The 27,926-nt window shown below is 46.0% G+C and overlaps 1 protein-coding gene across 2 annotated transcripts; it reads right to left on the bottom strand.

Moving 5' to 3' along the window:
* Positions 1-391: 391 nt before the first annotated feature.
* SELENOT (selenoprotein T) lies at positions 392-27,704 on the bottom strand. Of its 2 annotated transcripts, none has more exons than XM_089780822.1 (6): positions 27,454-27,704; positions 18,575-18,685; positions 16,365-16,518; positions 10,934-11,021; positions 8,120-8,272; positions 392-1,101 (listed from the first exon to the last, which is right to left on the bottom strand). In XM_089780822.1, exons 1-5 carry the CDS (start codon positions 27,582-27,584, stop codon positions 8,148-8,150), a joined length of 609 nt encoding a protein of 202 aa, XP_089636948.1. In that variant the 5' UTR covers positions 27,585-27,704; the 3' UTR covers positions 392-1,101; positions 8,120-8,147. The 2 variants fall into 2 exon arrangements, with proteins under 2 accessions (XP_089636948.1, XP_075793831.1); XM_075937716.2 differs by having other exon boundaries at positions 16,365-16,491; positions 27,454-27,701.
* Positions 27,705-27,926: the final 222 nt, after the last annotated feature.

A 27,926-nucleotide genomic window follows, 5' to 3' on the forward strand; every position in this document is an offset into this window, starting at 1 on the left:
TAAAAAGAGAGCCAGAGTAGTTAAACCACAGCTATGTTCTGGAATCCATACCTTACAATATGTTCAACTTTTTCTAACTTCTGTGACACCGAATACTCTCTTTTCCTACATGAAGCATGTAACAAAATATCAAGAACACAAAGAACTTAGTAATTTTAAACAATATATTACAGTACAAACTTCCCAAGGCAAAGTCAAATGCATTAAGATATCAGTCTTGCATCTTTGAAAATTCACTAAGATGGAATAGAAACAATTAACAACAAGGTAAGTAGAGCTCCTGTGAAGTATGCTCTTTCTAGGTTTATTTTCAGCTCTAATGTGAAGGATGCAGTTTGATTATTCTGCATGGTCATATTTTCACAAGTAATAAAAGTATTCCAATACTTAACACAGTAAATGAAAACTCTTTATTTAAATTAATCTGCTTAGTTTATATGTAGGACATATAAAGGCCCAGCTTTTCATTTCTATAAACTGGTAAAGGGAACAAACTTGATCTGGCCAATGCAATTTGAGATTCAATTGGTCTTTTAGTTTCTCCTGAAATCACATAAGTGCTAATTACTCTGCATATAGATTTGTTCATATAATTTATAGTGCACTGTTCACTCTTCAATTTATTTTGAAAAATATACAAACCTGACATAACCAAATTAGAGATGTTTGACAGGCAGCTGTCTCAAACAGTTTAGGAATATATCAGTATTCTTATAATTCCATTTTAAACTACAAAAAGAACAAATTCATATAAAATTACAACAGATTAGACAAACTTTTTCCAAGAAAAAAATATCAACTCAATCTTCCATTGTGTGACACATGAATATAAAACAAAAGTTACAATTAGTAATGCCTGCATTGTTTAGCTATGAACTGGCTGATTTAACTCTTAAAAAAACTATACAGTATTATTGCACTCCATGACTGTGCAGTATTGGGAAACATGCCAGCACTGAAAGTTGTCTTGCATTAAGGTTTTTTCAGGAGGTACAACATGACTGAAAAGAAGCATCCAGTCTGCACTAACAGCTTGCTGTCTTCAGTACAGGCCTTCACAGGTTTCAGCCACGCTGCCTTTGGGAAAGTGTCACTTAATAGCTGAAAATACAGTGAGACAAAAACATTGCACCAGTGGGTAATTACATCAAAACAATACAATGGCAACTCCTGGCCTAAACCTGCAGCCCCCTCCCGTATTCCAAATCCCTTGGCCCCACTCCCCAGCCTGAAGCCCCCTCTTGCACACCAACCCCCTCATCCCCAGAGCCCTTGCACCCCAACCCTCTGCCCCAGCCCATAGCCCCTCATCCATGGCCTCACCCAAAGCCCACACAAATCCCTGCATCCTGACCCTCTGTCCCAGGCTAGAGCCGCCTCCCATACTCAGAATCCTTGGTCCCACACCCACCATATGAAATTTTGTCATGTGCAACAATATGAAGCTGATGTGTCACACATCACTTCTACATTAGTGCACATAATGCATTCCACTCAGGGTCAGGAAAAGTTAGAAGAACACTGCTAGAGATACAAGTGGATAATTGAGTTAAATGACAGCTAGTGGTGTGATAGGAACATTGTCCATAACTAATATAAGTGTAAATACTAGAAAGGAAAAGTCTCAGAGGGGTAAGCAAATGTTAGTCTGCATCAGCAAAAACAATGAGAACTGTGGCACCATACAGACTAAGATTGATTGTGGCATAAGCTTTTGTGGGTAAAACCCACTTTATCAGAGGCATTGGAGTGGAAGTTATATGTAAGGAGGAAGCTGCTTCTGTAAACACCCCTTCTTCTGTAACTTCCACTCCAATTTGTCTGATAAAGAAAGTTTTATCCATGAAAGCTTATGTCCTAATCAATCTGTTAGTCTGTAAGGTACCACAGGATGCATTAAAAAAAGAAAAATAAAAAAAGGAACTACTTGTACATAGGAAGCTACAGGGGATATAACCAGGAATATTAGGGTTAATCAGAGGAAAGAAAAAAAAATCAGAACTAGACAAATAAGGGATATCTTTTTAACAGGGGAACCTACTACACACCATCTCCAGAGGGTAGTTATGGAAGATCATTAATTGGAACATTTAATCAAAAGCTAGTTAAGAAAAAGGATCCAGTGCGACCACGGATGTTCCTGGACCAGAGAATCCTAGCCGGGAGCCCCAGTGGCAAGAGAACTAGTGGTCCCAGTAGCACAACCGGAGCCATGTTAGCCCCAGTAGAGGGGCCAGGGACACGGCAGCTGTGCCAGCCCTGGGAGTAGGGCTGCTGGGGCTGCAACAGCATGACAGCCTGGCACGGAAACTGACTAGGGCTGGCAGCGGGGAAGGGCATCAGGCTGAAGGGGCTGGGAGCAGAGGACATCCCCTGGTCTGGCAAATTCCCTCATTCGGGATGGGTCAGGCCCCAAGAATGCCTGATCATAGAGTTCCGGCCTGTACAATAAAACCTGCCTTTGGTCTGGTCTGCATGTGTCAGAATGACATAAGGCAGCTTATGTTTACTTGTGTTCATGTCTATACTACAGTAGAGCTCCCGCAAGTTGCCCACTTCATCGACATAATTCCACCTCAGTGAGAAACAAACTACTAAGACTGATGCAATTAGGGCCTGAGTTGATACCGCATTACATCACCTGCTGGCTGAGTCAGGAGCCCTGCTGCTTGCTGCCTCGTGGAGAGTGACTGTGGGGCAGGGAAGAAGGAGAGCCTACTCTCAGAGGCAGGGCTCCAAACTGTCAACTCTACCCCCCCACAATACTCTAGAGATAAAAGCCAAAGCCCCCAGTCCAGCACAAGGCTCACAGCAGAACCCCTCCCCTGCCTGAGGCCTGACATGATCCAGAAGCCAATTTCACAGCAAGGAGCCTGCCAGCCATGAAATTTCATTCTTGCCAGTTTCAGGGCTGCTATTATTTCACATTTGGTCTCTGGCTCCAGATGTGAGCCACTCCTAGGCTGGAACCAGAGAGGAAGTATGGAATAGCTGCCATAAATCAACAAGATAATTTCCACTGCTAGTAGGCTCCCTGCTGTGAAATTGAGGCTCAGTGCCTGGCTCGCAGCTGGAGTCAGTGCCCCATAATGCCCCGTTTCAGATGGTGCAAACACTTCTGGTGAGGGGACACACCACTGGCAGGAGGAGAGTAGCATGGACATTAACAGCTGGTTCAATTATCATGGTAGCTGTAGGTCAACCTAACTTGATCTAATTTTGTCACAGATAAGCTCATGGAGTCCACCTCTGAGGAGAGATCACTTTTCACAAGTACTACAGGGACCGTGGATCACCACCACGTTCTGATGTGCAAACCTTTGAAGAGAGACTACATTTTATAAGCAACCACTTATAATCCTCACGAGTGGTCATACAAATGGAAGGTTTCACTGCATTATTAGATTGAGAATTCTGTTGTTAAATCCGAAGAAAAAATTCTATGCTATTCCACAACCAAAATTTACAATTTATGTTGCCATCAGCAAGAGAAAATATTTTCCAGAATCCTGCAGCAACTTGATACACAGATTTTAGAATGCCTTTGTCTGCAAAGGGAGGAGCTGCTGTCAGAGGGACCCAATATGCAAGAGAGAGCTGGAGATGGGTCAAAGAGTTAGTTCTGAACCGTAACAGTATCTGAAGTCAACGTACATCTATATGAAAAAGTTATGCCATACCAATTCAGTACATACATTTCAACAGAGACTTTAAAGCAAGGGTGGGCAAAGGGCCATCCACACCGTTCTCCAACCCCCAGACAAATCAGGATCTGGGGGCAGGGAATGCATAGTCTCTCACATCCTGTCCCAGCCCTGCTAGGGGGGCGCGCGCGCGCACGCACACAGCTTTAAATGAGCTAGTGTCTCTCTACAGCCGCCGCACACTCTTACAGGGGCAAGGAAACTTCATACGCTCCCCCACCCCCAGACCTTGCTTGGCCTGGGGGTGGGGGAATGGCAGGGTGGCTGCAGGCCAGATACACCGACTAGGCAGGCTGGATCCAACTCACAGAGGGCCCTTTGCCCACCCTGGGCTAGACACACCCCGGCTGTTTTAAAACTGCTGGCATGTCTCTCTAGCTGCTGCACACTCTTGCAGGGGCGAGGAGACTTGGCGCACTCCCTTGCCCACAGGCACTGATTGGCCTGGGGACAAGGGGAGCATGCAAGGTCTCCTCCCACTGGGTGCCTAGAGGGAATGCCAGCTGTTTTTTAAAAAGTTGGCATTTCTCTCTAGGGCAGTGATCACCAACCAATAGATTGGGATCTACCAATAGATCCTGGAGCCTCTGACAGGTGATCTCAACTGGTTTGGCCAGGAGGCTCTCAAGTGCAGGCACTTAAGCTGCCCTTCTCCCCAATGCTGGGCAACTCCTGCCCTTTGCCTTAGACCTGTTCCCCTATCTCCACAGAACGGGGGTGTGGGGCACAACAGGACTTGGGAAGGAGGGAGTTTGCTGACTGCTTTTGAGAGTACTGCAGAGCCAAGGCAGGGGTGAAACCTGGCTCAGCCCCACTGCACCACCACACAGAAGCCACCTGTGGTAAGCTCTAGGGCAGTGGTCTTCAACTTTTTACGCCCAAGATAATTTTTTAAATGTCAGAACAAGTCAAGATCTGCCAGCCCATCCTTCTCCCAAGACCCCACCCCTTCCTGGAAGCCCTGCCCACTCTGTTCTCCTCTCCATTACTTGGTATCCCCAGCCCTTATACACTCTCAGGGTATGGCTACACTGCCACTTTTCTTCAATTCTTCTGTAGGAAGAGATTTTTTTCAACATCTGGTCTGTCTAGACTGGGCCAAATATCAGAACACCACCTTCTTTTGGAAGCCCCCTTATTCCTCGAGAAACGAGGTATACAAGGGTTACTGAAAGAGCATGTTTGCTCTTCTGCTAAAAAAAGCGGAAGAACAAACGCGTCTCTGGATGCAGAAGAGTTTTTCCAGGATCTCTCTGGAATCCTGGAAAAACTCCTGCAGTCTAGCCAGACCCTCACTGGGTTGAGAGAGGAGCTGCAGGCTCTGGGGTGGGAATGAGGGATTTGGGTGTGGGAAGGGGTGAGAGATGCAAGCTCTGGGAGAGAATCTGGATGCAAGAATTGGAGAAGGGGATGCTGGCTCGGGGAGTGCTGGGGTACTGAGCAAGCTTGTGGATGTGAGGGTGCAGGAGTTTGAGCTGGGATGTGTGAGGTGCCCAGGGCACGGAGGTTGGAAGTATGATGGGTTTAGGACACAGATTTGCAGTGTGTGGATGGTGCAGGAGTGTTGTGGCAGAAGACTGAGGATGTGGAGGTGCAGGAGTTTGGGGATGGGAGAGGCTCATGACAGGGAGTTCCAGTGTATGATAGGCTCAGATCTAGGGCCTGGGGGGGGAGGGGGTACAGGAGTAGTATGATGTTGCGGCCAAATGGGGGCTTAGCCCCAATTGGGGGTTTCTTGGCAAGGCTTCATTTTCAAATAAAATATTATGTCAAACACAAAATGTTTCAGCATTGTCTTTATTTATGAGAAGGGCGGGGAACCTGTTTTGAGTCAGGGGTCACTGACCCACAGAAAAGTCAGTTGGGGCCACACAAGTGAGATGCAAAAAGTAACTCTTCCAACCACCCCCCCCCCAGCCTCACTAATGTGACCCCAATAGTGCTGGTGGGAGCAGGGGACATGGTACCAGGGAAGGGTGCTAGTGGGTGCTGGGGCAGGAGACAGGGTGCCAGTGGGGACAGGAAGTCCCTGGCATGCTCCTCCCCCTGGGACTCCTACCCCCTCCCTCCCCAGAGGAAGGAAGCCCCAGCACATGCCTCCTCCCACCTCGCCCCAGAGAAGGAAAGCCCCAGCGTGCGCCCTCCCACCCCCTCCCCGAGTAGGGAAGCTCTGGCACACGCCTCCTCTGGGGACTCCTACGCCCCCGTGCAGCAAGTCCCCAGCACGCTTCCACCCCACAGGAAGCCGGCGCTGCCTCCATTGTCGCTGGAGGTAGGTAGTGGGGCTTCTTGCGAGGGGGGGGGGGGAGGGGAGAGGAGGCGGCGCAAGCAACCAGTCAATCACGATCGACGGGTGGGTGACCACGGCTCTAGGGGATGGGGCAGGGGAAGGAGGGGAAAGACTTCTCACACTTCCCTACCCCAGGCCAATCAGGATGGGTGGGAAGCAAAAGAAGTCTCCTGGCCCTACCCCCTCCAGGATGGCCTGAAGCGGCCTCCTTTTAAAAATTATTGTCCACTCCTGCTTTAAAGTGTGGGTTGCCCACTTTTGTAAACAATTTTTACTAAAATAATTGGTTATTTAGTAAGAGATCCTTCTTAATAGTTTTCAAAAGCTGTAAAAACAATATAGCACAAACCAACACCCACAATTTTATATATTTAGAACTTGTATTTCCCATAAGTACTCATGAAGTACTTGTAATTCTTAAATAAACATACCATATATTATGATGGTGACTGGGGAGGAAGGAAACACACTCCTATCCTCTGGGCTCATATCATGAACTTGTATATTATTTTAGATCTTCAAAGCTCCATAAACATTGCACTATATTGTTTAACAGGCAGCCTAGTGGCACTGAAGTCACATCCTAATTAACAAAATGTGACACATTATCCAGAGCCATCCTTATGCCAGAGGAACTTGCCAGGATATCCAAGAGATCAGGTGGGACTGCTGAAAGGTCATAGCTAGCTGGGAGTGAAGAAAGCTAAGGGAGTCAAAAGAAGCCAAAAGCATACAGGCCTAAAAATGGAGCACAAGTTTACCTGACAAAAGATAGCAAGTAAAGACAGGTATGCTCATTGGTGGAAAAAACCACTGACAATCACTCCCTCAAATGCAGATGAAGCACACTGCTAATAGCAGAAAACGGGATTGTTTTCTAGGTGGGCTGCAACAGGGAAAGTGAAATCAAGAGACCAACACCCAGAACAAATGGCAGAGTGGCCTCCTTTTAAAGATAGGATTTGAAGGAGAACATGTCTTCTACCAGCATTCATGGCTGTGTTTCTTTTTTTTTTTTTAAGTGTAGCATGTAGCATGCCTGGCCAGTAAAAATAATCTTTTTCTGAAGAAAAATCTTCTTTCCTGTTGTGCACATCACATTTTGCAGTTTTTGCACGTACCAGTTTGAATCTCTCGAATTCGGCACTCTGGTCCAGCAACATCATGATTTTAGTTAGCTGAACATCCACTTATCATGCATGGGGGTAGCCCAGTTTCCCAGGGTCCCATAAAGTTTGTTTACCGCCACCAGCCCTGGTGCTCGGTGTTCTTTGCTGTTATTTAACTCTAATTTACCTCTAAAAGTCTTCTAAGAGCCCAGTAAGCAGTGGAAATATTGGCAATGCTGCTAGTCAATACTGGCCTCCGGTAGATCAGCAAATTCTCTAGTTTGGCACCAGTCAAGTCCTGATGGTGCTGGATTAGAGAGATTCAACCTGTATTAGTTTCTAATAATTTATTTAAAAATCTCTTCTAGGGGTTAAATGATGAACAAGTCAATTCATTTAGACTCCTATTTGGTTCCTCCACACAAACTGATGCAGTGTAGGGTTAAGGTACAGACTTGTAGGAGAGCCTACATGGTACACTCCCACAGTCTCCTTAGTTATTGTAAAAGGCCCCTGAAAGCAGGGTTCACTCACTGCAATGGCAAAAGGAGATGGAGGTGGCCTGGTCAGCCATCAAACAGAATAAACGCTAGGTACTCTCTAAAGCTTTTGGTAGTAGACTGCTGTGAAAAAAATCACTGCTCATTTAAAGGACATTTCCTGAGTGATTTCCTTCATTTTGTAATGGTTTTTGCCCATAGTAGAATCAACTAAGGGCTTTTTGTTTCACCCACAGAAATGCATTGATATTACAGAAAGAGGAAAACTGCTGCAAGGTAAATTTTTAGCTTGCATTATCATGAAGTGTTATGATAAAAACAGTTATGTTACGCTAACGTGTTAAGTTACAACTAAATAGTTTTTGGATCACAAACACGTGAACAGTGGCCTGACTATCTCCATAGGATTTGAGACTTGAATAGTCATCTTACCATGCAATTATTTGCACTGCTAATTAATCAAGTAGCTAGTCATTGCAGCAAAAAGCGGCACTATCCACTCACTCCCATACTTACAAGAAGTTTTCAGTGCTGCTAGAGGGGGCTATGATCGATGATGGTGCATTGACTCCATGTGCACATTGAGTTTCATTTCATTATCAAGAATTTGGACAAGCTGTTGCATGGAAGGAAGGTGACCAGACTCCAGCTTAGACCATACTGGAACATCTAACACAATAAAAGGAAAAAAAAAACACTCACACAATTAAAAGCAGTAAGAAAACCTGTAGTCAACCAATTAGCACCACAAAATTTAGGAACTGCTTGTTCTTATATTTAGGAAGTTATCTGGAACAAGACTTGTTGCAAGCCTTTGGATGCATTAAAATAAAGAAGTCGCACACCCTGTATCCCAAAATGATTAAAGATAAGCATTAAGCCTCTGCTTAAAAAGGTACCATGAGGATTCAGAATTTAAAATATCCACAACCTTCCTGTCCCCAGCTGCTAATAGATTCCCTAGCTCCCCCAGACATGGTTGCAGTTTAGATTTGTGTCTCTCTCGATCATAGCTAAGGCTTAAATCTTGTTGGTCTGATCTGATCAGCTTTCAACTCATTTCTATACACGTGTAATGTATCGGAGCTGGAAAAAAAGGGCTCATAACTGCCAAAACCAGTATGGAAGGCTGTTTATCCTGTAACACTTGGTACATTTTCAGAATACTTTAGTGATCAGTCATACCATCAGTTATTTTAGGATAAACACAATCCTCAACTCTGATGGTAGGTTTTTATTTACTCTCTCTGGAACTCACATTAGCATCTGGCCACATAGCAGTTAAAAATACATCTGGCGAAGTGGGTCTTTGCCCACGAAGGCTTATGTTTCAATAAATCTGTTAGTCTATAAGGTGCCACAGGACTTCTCATTGTTAATTTATCTGCTATGTATGACAACATTAATGATCACTCTCACGCACCTTTTGTTATTGCAAAGGGCCCCAGAAAACAGGGTTCACTCACTGCAACAGCAAAAGGAGATGGAGGTGGCCTAGGTCAGCCACCAAACAGGCTTTTGACTTTTGACCTATCATTCATTCTAACTGAACAAATTTGAAGATCCTTTCCCATGAAAGTTCTGCCTCTAGTTGTAATTCAAGAACCAACAGGACAATGTAGCACTTTAAAGACTAACAAGGAGGCGGTTTGGGGGGGGAGGAGAAGGAAAGTAAGTGTCTGGGAATTGATGATATTAGAGGTGGGGAGAGTAATATCTAATATCATCAATTCACAGACACTTCCCTTCCTTCCTCCCCCCCCCCCCCCCCCCGCATCCCCCTCCTGTTCTGAAATGTGATTTGTCCTTTTCGTATGTGTTCACTTTTTTTTAATTGTATCCTTTGGTATATATGGTTGTGACTATTTTCTTCCGCTATTTGATCTGAGGAAGTGGGTCTGGCCCACGAAAGCTCATCATCTAATAAACCATCTTGTTAGTCTTTAAAGTGCTACATTGTCCTGCATTTTGCTTCAGCTACCCCAGACTAACACAGCTACATTTCTATCAGGAATAGTAGAGTCATCTTTAGCCATTCTGATGCAACATTATATTCAAACAGTCTCAAGCAGTGCACTTAAAACTTAAACAACCGTGAACCTCATTCTGATGCAATTATGAAATCAGTATAAAGTCACACTGCCTTAGAGTTACGTGCTTATTATAATGGCTAGACCCAAAAAGGTAACAGTGAGTTCTGCGCTGCATTAAGCTTGTGATGGGTCTGCAATGGCAGCTGTCATAATGTCACCTCCTGCTTGGATTAATGCAATAGAAGGAAATATATAATTGTTTGCAAATCCAAATCAGAAAGTAAAGATTGAAAATAAACACTACTAATCCAGTATTAGTTACTGAGAAATCAATCAGTGGCAGAAATAGCTCCAGTAGAACCTCAGGTCTTAAACATAGTAGCAAAGAGGCAGGACAGGAACCCACAGAAAAGAAAATAGACAACTCCCTCCCCATGTCTTCCCTGGCTGACCAATACCACATTGGTCTCATCACATAGTGTTTGCATAAGAAACAGCAATCACCATTACCACAGGAGATTTCAAAGAAATGAGGTACCACTAAAGGAAAGCTTACGTTTTTTCTACTGTGTTTTTAAATATGCAGCTTGAAGTCCACATGTGATGGTCGAGGGACATGTACACAGAACGCACCACAGGACACAACATGTACTGATAAATGAGCAGGACTGCCGACAAACCACCAGGAAGTAATCCAAATTCTTCTCGGCAGACTATCTTCTTACAGAAAACCTATCCCAGATACCAGTGGACTACGGAACAAACCCCACCCATCTCTATATCTGCTTAACATGACAAAACTTCCCATGGGTGATGTATACCAACACGTACTCCCTGTTACCTAAAAACTACACCGAAATTTGGATCAATGTTGGTTATGTACCATACGTAACTATCTTGTGTCTTTCTAAGCAAGACTTAATTTTCAATAAGCCAAATACGACCAAGTAGAAAGAGCCCTTCCTCTAATCCCATGTAATGTAAATTTTGATTTTAAACATCAGCTTTAATAAAAATTTGTATTTCAGTTCTTCGTATTTACTTATCAGCATTTAGTTCACTTTTAAATAATGGGCTTCCCCCAGATGAGCTTCAAGAAGAAAGGTAAATAAGAACCATCCTCTACAACCCAATTAAAGATTCCAGATCTACAAATTTCACAGGCGACTGCATTACCTGATTTGCTCCCTCATTACTTCATTTAGGAGGGTCTGGGAGCTTCTAAACATTTGTGTATTATATAGAACAACATATAATGTACACAAAGGAATTCCTTCAAACAACACTCAAAACTCACCATTCAAAGTTATTTCAAATGCTCCTGTTGACATGCACTGGTTCTCAATCATATTGCTGAGGAAGAAAACCATCATACAGGCATAGACCTAGAACCAATTAAGAATCATTGTGAATTTAAGAGGCAGTGAGGTCTTGTGAACCATGCTACATCTTTGCAAATTAAAAAAAGTAAGGTACCATTTCAATTATTCATTTGCATTCTCTCAAACAAGTTTAGAGTCACAGTTTATTATTTTCCTTGCTTCGTAATGGAAAACATTATGCTCCTCAGGAAATTCAATATTAAAATACTGAACCACTTGATTTTTAAGGATTCATTTTCAAAATTACTACCAACGAATACGTACTATTTTAAGAAAACCATTCACATCCAGCAAAGCAAGAAGATGAGATGCACATACAGGTTGGACCTCCCTGGTCTGGCACTGCTGGGACCGTTCACCTGAGATTTTGCCGGACCAGGCGAGGTCAATGTTCCCTTGCTGGCTGCCCCATCCCCAAGCTTCTGAGGCTGGCGTTCCTGCTTGCTGCTACTAGGGGTTTCCTGGGTTCCCCTTGTCATTATCCCATTAGGTTTGTTCCTTAATCACACCATCATGCTCCCAATACATGATCGCGTATGGGCTTACTTCCAAGACGACAATATCCAGACTGTAAATCTACAAGCCTGCGTCGAACAAAAAGGCCTTGGCTATACATGCACCACTGGATTGTGGGAAGAGACCCATTTATGTTTAAATTCAGAAGAAGGGGAATGTCACTATGACTTGCACCCCTCTACCACTGAGGTAAACCACTCTGTCATAGTACAAACCAGTGAAGGATGTATTTGTGTGCGCAGTTTGTGTCCCACCTTCACTGTAAACCACTTTTATATTGTAAATGCCTCTGTAAAAGCTAATTTGTGTATATGTGGCGTATTTCATGTGCAGGGATGTGATGTCAAGTTGTCCTTATTTGAACCATCTCACGAGGATATCACTATAGACATTCGTATGGTGCGAATAATCAAGCCCATACACATTGGTCCCGACCTTAACATCGTTCAATCCCTATTACATCACGAAAAATTAATTGGCATGGTCAAAGAAGTGGAAGACACAGGGTCAAAATTAGGGATAGTAATACAACACACTGTTCAAGGTATCAAAAACATTGGAAAAGCTATACAAGAGAATAGCCAAGCCAAATGGTGGGAGATAGATTTAAGTAATATATCTGTTTCATCTTTTCTTAGTCATCCGTTAATTCTGTGTATTATTATACAAGGGTATCTCATCTTACATGTTTATATCTTAACATGTTGTATCTGTAAAAAATCTCAGGATGTGCACCAGTATAAGTTATATAAGTTTAACCTGCCTACACCAGAGGTGTAAACTACTTTGTAAATATAGTTTAATTGTGTTAAATGGTGTTGATTCATGATAGTCTCGGTCCATCCTGTGTATGTACACCGACTATCAAGGAGGGGATATGTTACCCTAGAAAAGGGGGCTGTATTATAGTTTAGTTCAGTGGGCTCCATTTTGAAAGAGTTTCTTTCTCTACATGATGGAGGTTTTTCCCGCTCAAACTGTTGATTTGCACACGGCACTACCTTGTGCACCCCTCTCAAGCAGGCTGTGCACCCGTTACTATCTGGTGCACTCAGCACCAAAAGAGGTGCACTCAGCACCAAAACCACTGCACACAGCCCCTAGGAAGCTGCACTCAACCCCTAAGTTCATTGGCATACTTACCTAAGTTCATTGGCATACTTACCTAAGTTCATTGGCATACTTACCTAAGTTCATTGGCATATTTTTCCTGCCTCTGGGCCAATAAGAGCCCTGAGGTATCAGGGGCTTGGGTCCTTGGATATTCCCCAGCCTTGGTTTTTGTTGTTGTTGTTGTGGTTGCTCCTTGTACTGTTTGCCTGAAGCTTGGATACCATCTATGTAATCAGAGGCCTAGACTTTTGAACTGTGCTACCCTTGTGTGGTAAATACCCACAAGGTTTTCCTGTCTGCACTGGTCACTGGAACTGGGACTCTCTTTTCCTGTCATCTTTATTGGATTACTCACCTACTGGAGCAGACGGTGTTGTCGAAGGACAGATCAGACTGTGTCCAGAGGGAATTCCTTTCCAGATCGAGGATCCATATCGGGGTCGTCTCTTCACAGAGGACTCACTACCGTGGGATCTCCCTGCTTGTCCTCCCCAGAGGCTTACAAATAGCCCGAGGGTTGAAGGTCGCAGGCATCGATCGCCTCAGGCTTTGTATATACCTTATGTATCTAGGGAACTGTCCTATCTCCTTTCTTCGGGTTAGGGAGGGTTGGTTTGTTGAAAATTACTGTTAACTGTATATCTGTTCCATTATTTACTCAAAAATACACGGTTTGGCCCTAAATTGTGTACGCCTGATTTGTGGCTAAAGATCCACCGGTGATTAGATACGGCTCTCAGGACGGATCTCTCTTCTGTGTAGGGACTCCCTCTCCCCTTTTATATCCACTCCGTCGGCCATTTTGATTTAATTGTTTGTCCACGTCCCTAGGGCAACACCCTGCTGGGGCCACCCTGGCACTGCCAGCCCTGATTCGACGCCACTGCCCCACAGCCACTTGGGATTCCCCAGGGCTCTCTGTCCCAGGCTCATCTGCTGCTGCCTGGGCCTCTGACCAGTGCCACCCAAGCCCCACTGCCACTGAGGATTCCAGGGGGTCCCAGGCTGGGGCACCCTGGTCACCTGGCCCTATTGATGCTAGGGGGGTTCCCTAGCCCTACCTGGCACCGAAAGTGTTGGGGAGTTCCCCAGCTGGGGCCACCTGGTCGCAACCAGCCCTGTTGCTGGGGCCAGTCCTGTTCGCATTGGGACTTCCCCAGCCCTACTGCTGCAAGGGGTTCCTCAGGCAGGGCAACGACTCCCTGTTTGCTGCCTGGCCCGGCTGACATCATGTGTTCCCTGCCTGAAGCAGGGGCTCTCCATTTGCTGCCTGATCCTGCTGATCCCAGGGATTCTCCGGCTAGGTCAGGGCTCCCCAGCCACCATCTGGTCCAGCCACTGCTGGCCCAGCCAGGGCTCCCCAGTCCTACATTCTCTCAGCTGGCTCCCACTCTCCGCCTCTGCGGCTCTTTGATCCAGCAAAATCCATGGTCCTGCCAGACCACGGATATTGCTGTATCAGAGTGTCCCGGATTTCAGAGGTTCAACCTGTACAATTGTAACAGTGTTTATAAGAAAAAACAGTGGATTTATAGAAGTTGTCTCCACAATACCCTTAGTAGTCAAACAAATATTCAGTGCCTAAATATATGGTACCTTGACTAGATAAAACAATAGTGGTTTAAGTTAGTAATTGTACACTTTGGGGGGAGGGAGGACAACCTTACCAGCATTGTTCCTTCCACACCATTCTTTTAAACTCTCTGCTGGCATTATACACTAAGGATCAAATGATGCAATCTTCAGCAACATAGCATTAGGAAATTTCAGGGTTAGTGTATTTATTTATTTTTAACTTTTCATATTACGTATTAAACACCAGTCTCTTCGCACTGGTAACCAGGAACCAATGGATTTAGCACATGAGAAATACTGATTTCAATACAACGACCGGTAACCTCTTGGTGATGCCATTAATGTCAAGCTATTGTATTGGTTCAGCTTATTTTGTCAAATCACACACTCTCATATTTCTATAGGTATAATAGGCAGGGAAAGGCGCTGCCTTCCCCAACTGCCAGCCTGCCCGTCTATACTCTGCCTCCGTGTTGGAGTCACGGAGGCTGGAGCTGCACACCGCCCCTCCCCCCATGCTGCTGAGGGAGGATGACTGGCTCCTGTGGGGAGGGCAGGCCCTCAGCAGAAGGGGTGGGGCTGGGGCAAGTTTCCCCGAGCCCTACCTTCACCCACTGCCCTCGTTCATATCATCAGTAATGAAAGTTTCCCTTAAAATATTTAGGTAGACATCTACAAAAGAAGAGAGAATATTCTGAAGTTCAAACAAAGATCTCTCTTTTTTTATACCAAAACAGAGCATCTTAAAAAAAGTGTTGTTAAAAAAAATAACCAAGAGTCAATAATAGAGGGGGAAGAAAAATAAATAAATACACTTCTGAATTGTGATTCTACTCTCAGGCTACGTCTATTCCTTTTTTTGGGGGGATACCAGAGGTATCCCGAAAAAGCAATGCTGTGTCCAAGGAGCAAGTCTACTTTAAAAAAAAAAAAATTCGAAGCGGATGCGCTCTTTTGCCATCTCTGAAAACCTCATTCTACGAGGAGTAAGGGACATGTCGAAAGACCACTTTTTTCTGAAATTTGGCACCGTGTAGACATGCCAAATTTCAGAAAAGCCACTTTTGAAAGTAAATCAGAAAAAGATACGCAATTGCGTTTCTTTTTCCAATTTAACATTGCAGTGTAGACCTACCCCAGTGACCATGTAAAAATTGCTCTTTAATAACAGGCAAAGACTGCCTTTGTAGCCAGGCAATGCTACATCTTTATCATTAGGTGCTCCTTTTACCGTATTACCCAGAAGGGAAGCAGAAGATTAGCAATCAAATCTGGATCTATAAAGACAAAACCAATCATCATTATTAAAAGAAATTAGATTATCCTTCAATTTGTCAAGTAATCTAAATCTTTATTAGGAAGTATCTTAGAAAAAAAAACACCTGCAGTGTACAACCAACCTCAGTACAGATATGTACCAAATTCATGGCCATGAAAAATGCATAATGTATCATGAAATCTGGTCTCCTCCTGTAAAATCTAGTCTTGTATGCTTTTACTCTATACTATACAGATTTCATAGGGGGAAAACAAGTGTTTCTCAAATTGGGTTTCCTTGTCCAAAAGGAAGTTGCAGGGGAGGAGGAGCACAAAAGTTATTTTAGAGGAGGTCACTGAATTGCCACTCATATTTCTGTCTGCCTTCAGAGTTGGGTGACCAGGGTGTAATGGCTGTTGGCCAGACAACCGGATCTGAAGGCAGTGCCCAATCAGCAGCAATGCAGAAGTAAGGGAGGCAATACCGTATCATGCCATGCTTACTGCTATACTACTACCTGTAGAGTTTGGTGACCCTATAGTGGTGGCTGTTGAACAAGGGCCAAATTCTGCAGACAAAAGCACAGAAGTAAAGGTGGCAATACCATACTATGCAGCACGAGTGCAGAAGTAACAGTAGCATTATTGCAACCCCCTTACAACTCCTTGCTGGGTCAAGACCCCTACAATTATAACATGGAATTTCAAATTTAAATAGCTTAATTATGAAGTTTACAATTTTTAAAATCATATGACCATGAAATTAACTAAAATGGACCATGGTTTGGTTGGGCCCTAGAGATAGGTCATTAGTTTCCAAGCAGTTCCATACAAGTCAGCACCCACCACCAAAAAGATGCTTTTAAAGGAAAGGAAATGGCATACCTTATTTTCTTGGCCCCACTGCCAGATACTTGGAGCTTGCATGCCAAAGAAAGCGAAGGGATCCTTGCCGACAATTATTAAGCCTATTAATACTAGTTTGAAGACTGACAGGAAGGATGCTATATGTCTATCAAAAGTAAAGACATAACAATAACTAAAGAGATTTTTAGTTAATACTTCACCACTTTATAGCTGAAATCACTCCAATTAGAATTATTTGCACTTTGTATGATTAGAAGTGATACAGAAAGTAATGCCACATCCCGTTGTAAAATACAGTACAGGCAGTCCCCGGGTTACGTACAAGATAGGGACTGTAGGTTTGTTCTTAAGTTGAATCTGTACGTAAGTCGGAACTGGCGTCCAGATTCAGCCGCTGCTGAAACTGACCGCCAGTTCTGACTTACATACAGATTCAACTTAAGAACCCCAAGCGTCCCCAAGTCAGCTGCTGCTGAAACTGATCAGCGGCTGATTCCAGGAAGCCCGGGGCAGAGCAACTCTGCCTCGGGCTTCCTGTAGTCAGCGCTGGTCAGTTTCAGCAGCGGCTGACTTGGGGACGCCTGGGACAGAGCAGCTGGGGTGCTGCTGGGTTGCTCCAGTAGCGCCACTCCTCGGCGCTACTAGAGCAACCCAGCAGCACCCCAGCTGCTCTGCCCCAGGCTTCCTGATTCAGCCGCTGCTGAAACTGACCAGCAGCGGCTGAATCAGGACGCCTGGGGCAGAGCAGCTGGGTTGCTGCCAGGTTGGTCCAGTAGTGCCCAGAGCGGCGCTGCGGGACCAACCGGCAGCGCCCCAGCTGCTCTGCCCCAGGGTCCACAACAAAAGCCTGGTCTGCTGGGGGGGGGGGGGGGGGCACACTAGCTGCGCCCCCCCCCAGCAGACCACGGACAGGGGGAGCAAAGCCGCAGCAGCAGCGGGGTGCCAGGCCTCTGAGGCTTTGCTCTGGCAAAGCCTCAGAAGTGCGGCAACCCGCCGCGGCTGCGGCTTCACTCCCGGTGCCCCTGGTCTGCTGGGGATGGTCCCCAGCAGACCAGGGGCACCGGGAGCAGCTTTTCTTGCCCCGGAGGTCGAGGTGGCGGGACCGCTGTGCTCTGGGCGGTCCCGCTGCCTGCGAGCTCCGGGGCGAGAAAGCCCCGTTCGTAAGTGCGGATCTGACATAAGTCGGATCCGCGTAACTCGGGGACTGCCTGTATATGGCTTTTCAGATCATCCAGAAGAGCAAAAGTAGAATGTTTTTCCATTGAAGATATTTTCAACCTAAGACTTAGCATATTTAAATGTAGGATTTGTCTAAAATCATACATTAGCAACTGTGCTTTGTCTTCTACAACAATTTTCCATATTTCAGAAGAATGTCTTCAATGACTCATGCTCACATACCACAGTTCAAATGGAAGTATCTCAATGAATACGTAAATCCCTATAATTCACCATGACAGGGTTAAACCCACAGCCAGAGAACAATGTTACTTTAAAATTCCATGTGTAAAGTCACTACATCTTTCACAAATCTTCTGCAATGTTTATTTTGCCTTATTACAGCTGTTTAACAATTTTGCAAAAAGGAATTCAAAATGTATGTCCATCGCAGTACCTTTATGACAAAATTAGTTTTTTTAGCAGCTTATAAGCAACTGAATAAAACATGAAAATCATTCCATTTTCATTTGTTTCCTCAACCCTCATCAAAAGATTTTAAATTATGGTTAAAGAAATTCTCCTGTTTATGATCAAGTCACAAGAAAACTCATTTTAAATTTTCTCCATTCCCAGTGAAGCCTTCTAGGTCTATTATGCAACATTATGCAACACACAGATGAGCTACAAAAGATTACGTGAACTAACGTCCAGGGACATGATCATGGATGAAAGGTGAATTTCAGTTACAATTAATTTAATCTGGCATCAAATATTATGGCACAGACAGACGTAACTTTGTTTTTGTCAAATATTCACATAAGGATCAACTGCCAAGGAAGACTACATCCCAGGGTTTTTTTCTCCTTTAAATCGGATTTAGAAACAAAAGGGCAGACACATTCATATGGAAACTGAACGGATTTTACAAGAGACTATTTTAATACCTGAAAAAATTAATGCACTCTTTTTAAAACTGTGGTTCTATTTTGACAGATATGTACAAATTCTACGTACAGCCATTACAGGTTAATTCTGCTAGTTTATAACTAGACAAGCCATATACTTACCTATATATAGGTTGTGGAAGGTAGTTTTCCCCTTCAATGCGGATGTCTGGGTACCGCTGGCTAATAACCCGCATGTACTCCTCAAACACCCGCCTGTAGCCTCAGGAAACACTAGAGGGGAAAAAACGCAACATTTTACTACTACAAACATAGCTTTGGATAAATATTTACAGATTGTGGGGCAAAGATTTGATGTCTTTTTTTGTAGACTATTTATACAAACTTTTCATGCTAAGTTAGAGCAGAAGTCAGCAACCTATGGCTCACAAACCAAATATGGCTCACTAGGGAGCCAGATATGGTTCTTTTATAGGAGCCCGCGCTGGCACTGCACCAGGCCTGGGCAAAACAATCTGGCCCATGGACACAACAGGGAGCCCCCTCCCCTGCTTGTCCAGCCCCTGCATGTCATGCAGGAAAGTGGCTGTGGGGCCCTTTCTTTTTCACAAACTGTGAGCTGGGAGAAGATATTGGGGAGTGGTGCCTCATGGCTGCTCCCGCCTATAGCACAATCGTTTCTGGTCAATGGAAGCTACTCATTTCAAGAACAGGCAGCATGTGAAGCACCATTCCCCAGGCTCTTAGTCAGCGAGCACATGCAGCCTGTGGGAGAATGGGGCAGGCTTCTGAAAAACATGCTGAGCTGTTGGCCTGAAATCTTACTGGTAAGTGTCCCGGCAAGAGCCTGACTCTGGCACTCTAGCCTCTTCCTCCCCCACAGCCCTCTTTCTTCCTTCCCCACATAACCCAAACTCTCTACCACCCCTCCAGAGCCCACATCCCCTCCTACACACTGCACTTGAACCTATGGCAGGAAGCGATTGAACACAAACCCCTGCACTGCAATCCCCTGCCCTAGGTCACAACTGCACTCCAATCCTGTGCCTTGGGTCACAACTGTCTCCTTCATTGAAATTCAGTGGCCCCCAACCCAAAAAACGTTCCCCACCCCACCATAAAAAAAGAATGTTGAAACCTTGTGTGTTGGGCATAATATTTTACTTGATTTAAAAACAAAGCCTGGCCAACAAGGCCAGCTCCTATCTGGCTGCAGCATCATAACACTCCCGCACCTTCCCCATCCACACACCAACCCTGAGCCCATCATACACCTGAACCACCTGCCCTGAGCCCTTCATATCCCCACATTCCCAGACTCCTGCACCCCCTCATTCCCAGGGGCCTGCCATAACACTCCTACACCCCCACACATACCTTAATCTTGTGCCGAGCCTATGATACACCTGAACCACCTGCCCTGAGCTCCTCAGACCTCCACAACTTTAGCACCCTGACATAACACTCCTGCACGCACACATACCCCAAGCTTGTGCCCTGGGCCCATCACACCCAAATGCCCTGCCCATAGCCCCTAATACACTCCAACCCAGACTCATGAACCCTCACATCCCCAGCCCCGTGCCATAAGATTGACAGAGAACAGCCTGATTGCATGCATGAAGCTGGATTTGACCAGTTATGTAAGCTTCAAAGCAATGTGTGCAAAGATGCAGAAGTCCCATTAAATAAAGTCTGAGTGTACAAGGTTTTATTTATGCCATTATTTTTGATAACTGACAATGATTAATATTAAGTTGCATATTTTCAGTCATGCAAATGGGCATTCTTATACAGGTCTTTATTGACCACTTGTTCTGAATTTTCATGTAGTTTGGCTCTGTTTTGAAAAAACTGTTGACCTCCGAGTTGAGTGAAATGTTACTTTAGCAATTTTGACGACTTAGAGCAGGGGTGGGCAATAATTTTTGGTGGGGGGCCACTCCAAGATTTTGGAAAGTGGTCAAGGGCTGCACTTTTCTGTGGAAGAGATACGGAGTCTAGGATGGAGGTTGGGTACAGAAGGGCACTCAGAGGTAAGGGACTGGGGTACAGGAGACAGTGAGGCCTGAGAGGGAATTTAGATGAAGGAGGGGGTTGCGACTTGGGTCGGGGATTGGGGTGTATGATCAGGGAGGGAGTATGGGTGCAGGAGAGGATTCTGACCTGGGGGAGGGATGTAAGAGGGAATAGAGAGCCTTGGAGGGAGTTGTGACCTGGGACTGGGGGATGCAGAGCATTTGGATGGTGACCCAGGAGAGGAAGTTGGGGTTCAGGAGGGGCAGAGGTGCCAGAGGTAGGCTTTGGCTGGGAAGCACTTACCTAAGTTTCTTCTGGCCTGCAACACCCCCAAGGCAGGCTGGGCTCCCCACCTGCTGCAGCCCCAGACCACTGAAAACTGCAGGCTGTTCCCTCCATGTGGCTCTCAACTCCAGGAGGGGAAAAGAGGCTTCTGCTGCCCCCAGGCCAATCTCTCAGCTCCTATTGGCTGGCTGTTTCCAGCCAACAGGAGCTAAGGATTGGGCTGGGGGCAGGGAGATCATACAAAGCCTCCCTCTCTCTACAGAGCAGAGAACCGCATGGACAGCGTTTTAAACCGTGGCAGCTGCATCCCTGAGGGTCCCAGGCAGGTTGGTCCATTGGCCAGAGCCAGTGGCTTGGCGGGCCGGATTTGGCCCTGGGCCATATTTTACCCAGCCCTGACTTAGAGTGTGCCACAGCAAAAGGTACCTTACAAGTAAACTCAGAAATCAAATGTTTAAAAGTTTACGTAAGAGCCTTCATCACACAGTCATACCAATCAGGACAACTATCATTCAGCAGTGACTATGGCAAGATCATAAGATGATACTTTACAGAGAGGAAAAAATTGATTTTTTTTCTATTCAAATAATGTATAGCATGTTTGCGATGAGATTTAATTGTCACTTATTTTTAAATGAGAAATTCAGTATTTTATTGATATTTAAAAAAATTAAATCTCATCAAAACATGCTCATAGAAATGCAATAATGGCTCTAGTCTGTCCAGTTTAACTCCCAGCTCTTGCTTCTTCCAAGTTCTGGGCTTTCGATTTTGTTTCTCAGCAGACTAAAAAGTAATGTGCTAAAACAGACAAAGGCCGGATAGAATTGTTTTTTGTTCTGTACTCATGTGGTGGTGGACCTTGGCCAAGCACAGCAGAGGAGTTAGTTGAGACATTGTCTTAAAGACAGAGACAATATATAGGAAAGAACAGAAGCAGAACAGAAAGGAACAGTGGAGTGGATTCAAAAGAAAAAGGAAAGCAACTATTCAACACAGTTTTCAGAAGCTATGTCTAGACTGCAGGCTTCTTTCGGAAGAAGCTTTTCCAGAAGACATCTTCCAAAAAAACTTCTTCCAAAAGAGAGCATCCGTACTGCCAAAGCGTATCGAAAAAGCAATCTGCTTTTTCGAAAAATAGCATCCATTCGGTGTGGATGCTCTCTCACATTTAAGCTGTGATTACTATGGACAGAGTGGCCACCAAAGCACTTGTGCTTTTTCCTCTTCTTTCAAAAGAACTCCCTCTTTCCCCGTCTACACACACCTTTTTCTGAAAGAGCTCTTTCAGAAACAGACTTCTTCCTCGTAGAGAGAGGTTTATCAATGTTGGAAAACCCCCTCTGTTCTTTTGATTTTTTTTCCCAAAAGAACACAATTGCAGCGGACATAATTCAAGTTTTTTAAGAAAAATGGCTGTTTTTCAGGAAAACGCTTGGTAGTGTAGACATAGCCTATATTCCCCCACTCTTCTGCTACAAAAATTGCCATGGCTTCCAGGCACGAGACCCTAAATGAGAATATTTTGAAGGAATTCATTCCCTGGGTAAAAAAGGAAAACGTATCAAGTATAAGCACTGCAGGAACATGATGCAGGGCCTAACTGCAAGCATGAAAACTGCTTATTGTGAGAAACTGATGTAGATAAAGATGTTGATGTGGCTGAGTGGCTCAGCTGGTTAGTAATTTCAGTAATTCACTTCGAAATGCATCATTCTTCAAGATTCTCTCTGTGCCTTTTAGTGCAAGTGTGATTTGTCAAGTACATTCTCGAGCTGTTTGCTGTGTTGAATATTACTAGAAAAAAAGTTTAGCTTAACTAATTAACAAGATATGAAGATTAGCTAACTAGATCATCCAAGTAAACAGAAAGCTGCAGTCAGAGAAAGCTAGAGTTGCCAGTTGCCACTGCCATTTTCTTATTTTGCATTACCTATTTTGGAACATCATGGTCACAGACCATAATGATGATGCCATAAATCTATTCCTTATTTTACTTCAGCATTACTCAGCTTTTTCAAGGGAACCCCTTTCTATACTGGCGCTCTCAAAAAATAAAAGTACCAGTGAGTTTACTGGGGCTTACTCCAAAATTAAGTGCACTCTAAGCACAGTCAGTCTTAGCTTTTTTTGGTAACTTGATTTAAATCCATCTTTTTTATGACTGACATAGGGATATTAGATAGCAATTAATTGAATAGTAATGTACAGTAACTGCATCAAATTTTAGGACAGAAGCTGATACAGAGGCAGCATGGGGGGGAGGGAGCGTAGTCAACAGGATTAACCAATAAACCCAAGCTTATCGGTTAATCATGTATTCAACTACACATTAACATCCCTAGATTTAAATTGCCTTGACTTCAGTCATTCCACCCTCATACTTTATCCTGCAATTTAAGCAAAAATATGGTTAAGTGATTAAGGAAGACAAAGATTATTTTCAAATTTCAGCCAAAAGCCATGAATGAGAACTTCTTCAATAAAAAGCTATCTAGCCATTTTATACTACACATATGTAACAGTTATGAGTTAAACAATACCAGTAAAAGAGGAGAGTATTTTTTACTGTGGTACAAACAAGCAACTTTTATTTTGACTAATGGTACTTGGAGGAAAGAGCTTAATGTTCTAAAATTAGAAACCAACTAATTTCCAGTGTATCAAGAAAAAATAAAATGGTTTGTGACTGAAGCAAACTGATTATTTTTGAAGTTCAGTCACTGATTTCACATGGCATAACACAGTTGAATATGGGTATTATAATTAAGATAGGCCAACAAGAGTTTACTATTAAGAGATGTCAGGGCCAATTACATGCTAGTTTAATTTAGAAGAATAACTGAAGATGCAAACTATATCACAATGTGAAAACTATTTCAGGAATAATATGTTTGCACCTCTAAATTTATGAAAATACAAGAAGACTGTGTGCCCCCTGCTTGCCACACTAGCCAATTCCCTCACCTCCCCCAGCCACTACACCCCTACCATCACCCTTGATCCCACACCCTACCCCCAGCCTGCTCCTCCCCCCCCCCCAGCCACACTCTGCGTCCTCACGCCCCCCTGCACACCACCTCCTGCCCAGATCCTGCACTCCCATCCCACTCACTGGCAGACATGGGACGGGAGGGCATGCGCAGGAGGGGGAAGGGAGGCGGCCAGAGCAACAGGGGAGACGGGCGGAAGGAGGGAGGAGGCCATGCAGCTCCTGCCTCCCCAGAGCATCCATGTGCAGCTCTCGCCTTCATGCGGCTGTGGCACGGCTCCCCCAGGGGACACGGGGCAGCCAGGGGATTGAGATTGGATAGTGGAGGGGGCCCAGAACCAGCAGCTCCTCCCCAGTGGCGCAGCCCCACGGGGCATGAAGCTGGAGCCACAGCACCCCATGCCTGGAAAGGACGGTGCCAAGGCTGGTCACAGCAAGCGCTGAGGATGGAGGCAGAGGTGGGCAGCAGCATGAGGATGCAGATGACATGACAACATCATTGTCGTCCCACAGGAAAAAAAAATGTTATATAGGGAGAGGTGAGAAATAGAAATAAGAAAATGAGGAATAGTTGTATTATTTTGACTAACGTTTGCTACTTGTGTTTTACAGAATCACTAATATCAAAATAAATGACTCAATTTTTAAGGGCTTGAGGTACACACTCTAGCTCAAGGGTGGCCAACCCGCAGGTCATGAGCCGCAAGCGAAGAAAAAAGTTGTGGCTCCTGATGGAACCGGGACAGAACCCAGAACTGCTCAGGTCAGCCGCTCTCAAGGCCAGGCTGCTGTGAGCAGCATGTGCGGTCACGGTCCGCGCCATTCCGCTCACAGCCCCCAGCGCGCTACATCATATCCTGCACGTGCAGGCTGGGCTGCAGCGTCCCATCCTGCACGTGCTAGCAGCCGGCTGCTGAGTGCAGGCAGCAGCAGAGGCACCGGGTGCAGCAGTGCCAGCAGCACCTGCCGGACTTGGGCATGAGGTTAGTGGGGGAGGGGTGTCTGGCTCTGGGGAAGGGGTGCTCATGGCGTGCCAGCTGCTCAGTATGCCGGCCACTCAGTGCACACACCCCAGCACCTGGAGGAAGATGCATGACTGTAGCGTTGGCTCCAGGACCTGACAATTAGGTTACGGGGAGAGGGGGGTGCCTGGCTCTACTCTGGGGGAGGGGACGGGAGGGAAAGGGAAGGGAGGGCTATTGGGTTTGGGGATGCACACAGCATCTAAGCCAGCATGTCTCAAGGCCAGTCGCTTGGTCTTAATGGTGACTCCGCCTCCAGGTCCTGAGAATTAGGTTAGAGTGGGGGGTGAAGGGGGGATTGGTATAGAGGGGGGCCCATGCCTGGCAGGGGAAGGGGGGGGCGCGCATGTGCCTGGCTCCGGGGAAGGGGATTGGGTTAGAGCAGCCTCTACTAATATGAAAGAGTACAGTCCTTGACCATCTTCCAAATTTGTTTGGGGGGGGGGGGGCACTCCAAGAAAATTTTTGCCCACCCCAATATATAACTATAAAATTATTGCCCACCCTGATATATAACTCAGCAAAAGTAAGAAGCTTCTGAACCCTCATTTCGAGTCTAAGTCTCAAAGGTCTCATAGCAAGGGGAAAAGTGTGGGGCTGATGCTCTGCTTAGTGTCCGCCTAACTGCAGCAATAACTGAGAGCCCCTTGTCCCAGGATGGGCGATGTGACTGGCTGGGAGGGGGGGCAGAGGAGGAGACTGATGGCTGTAGCAGGAAGGGCCCAAGAGTGTTGCTGTTCTGGCACCAGCCCGTTTGTGGTGGACAGCCTCATCTGCTGCTGGATTCAGTGCAAGCCAGGACCAAGCAGTCCTGGCTCACGCTGGTTCAGGATGCTGCACCTCTGCTGGGCTCTTACTACATTTAAAATGCAGAGCTGTAGCGAGGGTGGCTCCCAGAGCTGGCACTGCTCAGTCCTGGCTTGAGCCAGCTCCTGGAGCTACCTCCAGTGCAGCTCTGCAAAGAAGTCATATCAACTAACCGTATAGTTAATACAAATTGTATTGACTATGCCATTAGCTAGGTAACCACCATTTAACATCCTTAACCCCCATGGGAGGGGAGGAGGTTGGGCGGGCACACAAACACCTCAGCCTCTCCAGCCCCAGCGCACAGGAAGGGCATACACTGGAGGTAGCAACACTCCCCCAGAATGCCTACAGTAGGCGTTCTGCGGGTGGAGTGTGGGCCAGGTCAGGCTGGCCGTTGGGAAGTCTGTGCCTTCCCCTGCCTATTATACAAATGCCCATGCAAATATGTGACACAAAACCACATCCGTCTAAACACCGTTCATATTTGAAAGTTTTCCCCCCACAATCATGAGGGTTAGTAACTTATTTTTTTTAAATGAAAGCAGAAGCTAGTTATACCCTACAGATGACAACCAGGAAGTTGGTCAGGATTACGCCCTTGAGGTGCTTGGTTAATTCCTCTGTTTTAATCTTACAGTGCTCTATGAACCCATTCTAGGGAAATGTGTCTTCTATTAAGCCAAAAGTTAAGTATTATCTAAACTGAAGTAGATAGGTAACTTCCAAACTGTTGTTCAATTTCTCTCTAGAACTAGAAGGTAAGATATTTTCTCTGTTAAGCATTAATTTATAACACTTCAGCAACAGTATTAAAAAATCTGTATAAATTTAAAACTCTAAGGCAGCAGGGAGGGGGTTGTTTATTGGCTTTTAAAAAAGTATTTTCTGTTCTGTCTCTGGGTCCCAGTTGGATGCGTTGCTATGCTGATGTAACCACTGTACACAAGAGCAGCTTAAAAATAGTCCTGAAAGGAGGAAAAAAGCACACTTGCTGTGAAAGAGGTTAAGATTAAAATTTAACACAAAAAAGCCACTAATATGTAGAGAAAGATAACAAGGAAGAATCCATAGTATTTAAAGGAGCAGAAATCATAAAGGGTAGCCATTTATTCCACACTCATTCAGCTATCAGAAGAATTCAGCATTACATACTGAATGGTCAATCGAGGTGTTGCTAAGTATTAATTGCTCGTCTGTAGTCCTTTTAGGTACCACTTATCCGAATTCATCATTTAAACCCGGATTAAGCAAATGCAAATCGTTCTGGGTCCCAAAATAAACTAGACAGCACAGGCAGAGGATCTCAAATTGATTCCCGTTATGAACTAAACCAAGTTAATTACCTGAGTCTCACTACAGCCGAGACCAGCCACGAAGAGACTATGAAGGAGACACTAGGGAACGCCGCACACCAACACAAATTACAACAGGACACAAGGCAGCGACTCCGCTTAATCCGCAGAACTCCGGGACAGACTGACCTTATGACCCCCCGCCCGCCCCCGCGCTCCCTGCCAGCTCCCGAAGAGCGGGCGGGCCAGCGAGACCATCCCTCGCTGACAGTTCCTGCCCCGGGCCGTGGCAACCTCCCTTCCCGGCCTGGGGCCGATCCAGCGGCCGGGCTCCGCGGGAGCCTGGAAACACCCGGGGGGGGGGGGGGGATGCCCAATGGCCGCCCGCGCTCGCCCCGCAGCTCTGCCAGCGGGTCCCGGGGCCGGCCCAGGGCGCTGGGCCCAGCCCCGAGCGCAGCTGTGGAGGGAGGCTCCGGGCCGCAGCGCGATCCGCCCAGCCCCGCTGTGGAGCGGGCTCCTGCGAGGCCGCCCGCTGCCCCGGACAGGGCGCGGCCGCACCAGGGGCGAGGGCAGCGGCTGCCTATGGCGCCGGGCGCGGGACGCTACGGGCCGCGCACTTACCAGATCTGGAACTTGAGCAGCGGGCCCGCGGCGTAGGCCATGCGCAGCTTCTTCGCCGGCAGGGCCCCTTGCTCCGCCGCGGCCCGGCCCAGCCCCGCCACCAGCAGGAACAGCAGCGCTAGCGCCCGCATCGTCCCCCCCCCCTCAGCCACAGCACGCGCGCCGGCAAATGGAGGCTCAGCACGCGCCGGTCGCGAAGCAGCCCCTACCGCAAGAACACCAGCGGAGGAAACGCCCTGCGCACGCGCAGAACAGATCACGTGAGGTAACTGTCCCCTCCGCCCCTTCCCCTTCTCCCATGCGCACCCGCGAGCACCAACTCCACCCCTCCCCCCTGTTTCAGACACGTGCACAAAGCTGAGGCAGAGCTGGCTGAGGCCTGAGGGCTCTAGCACCTGGTGGGTGGAGGGATCAGTGACCCAGCAGCACCTCTGGCTGCCTACCAATAGTAGAACCATTACCCCCCCCTTGCC

The sequence above is a fragment of the Pelodiscus sinensis genome, chromosome 10 (genome assembly GCF_052426305.1).
Source record: "Pelodiscus sinensis isolate ZL-2025 chromosome 10, ASM5242630v1, whole genome shotgun sequence".
Classification (NCBI taxonomy): domain Eukaryota; kingdom Metazoa; phylum Chordata; order Testudines; family Trionychidae; genus Pelodiscus; species Pelodiscus sinensis.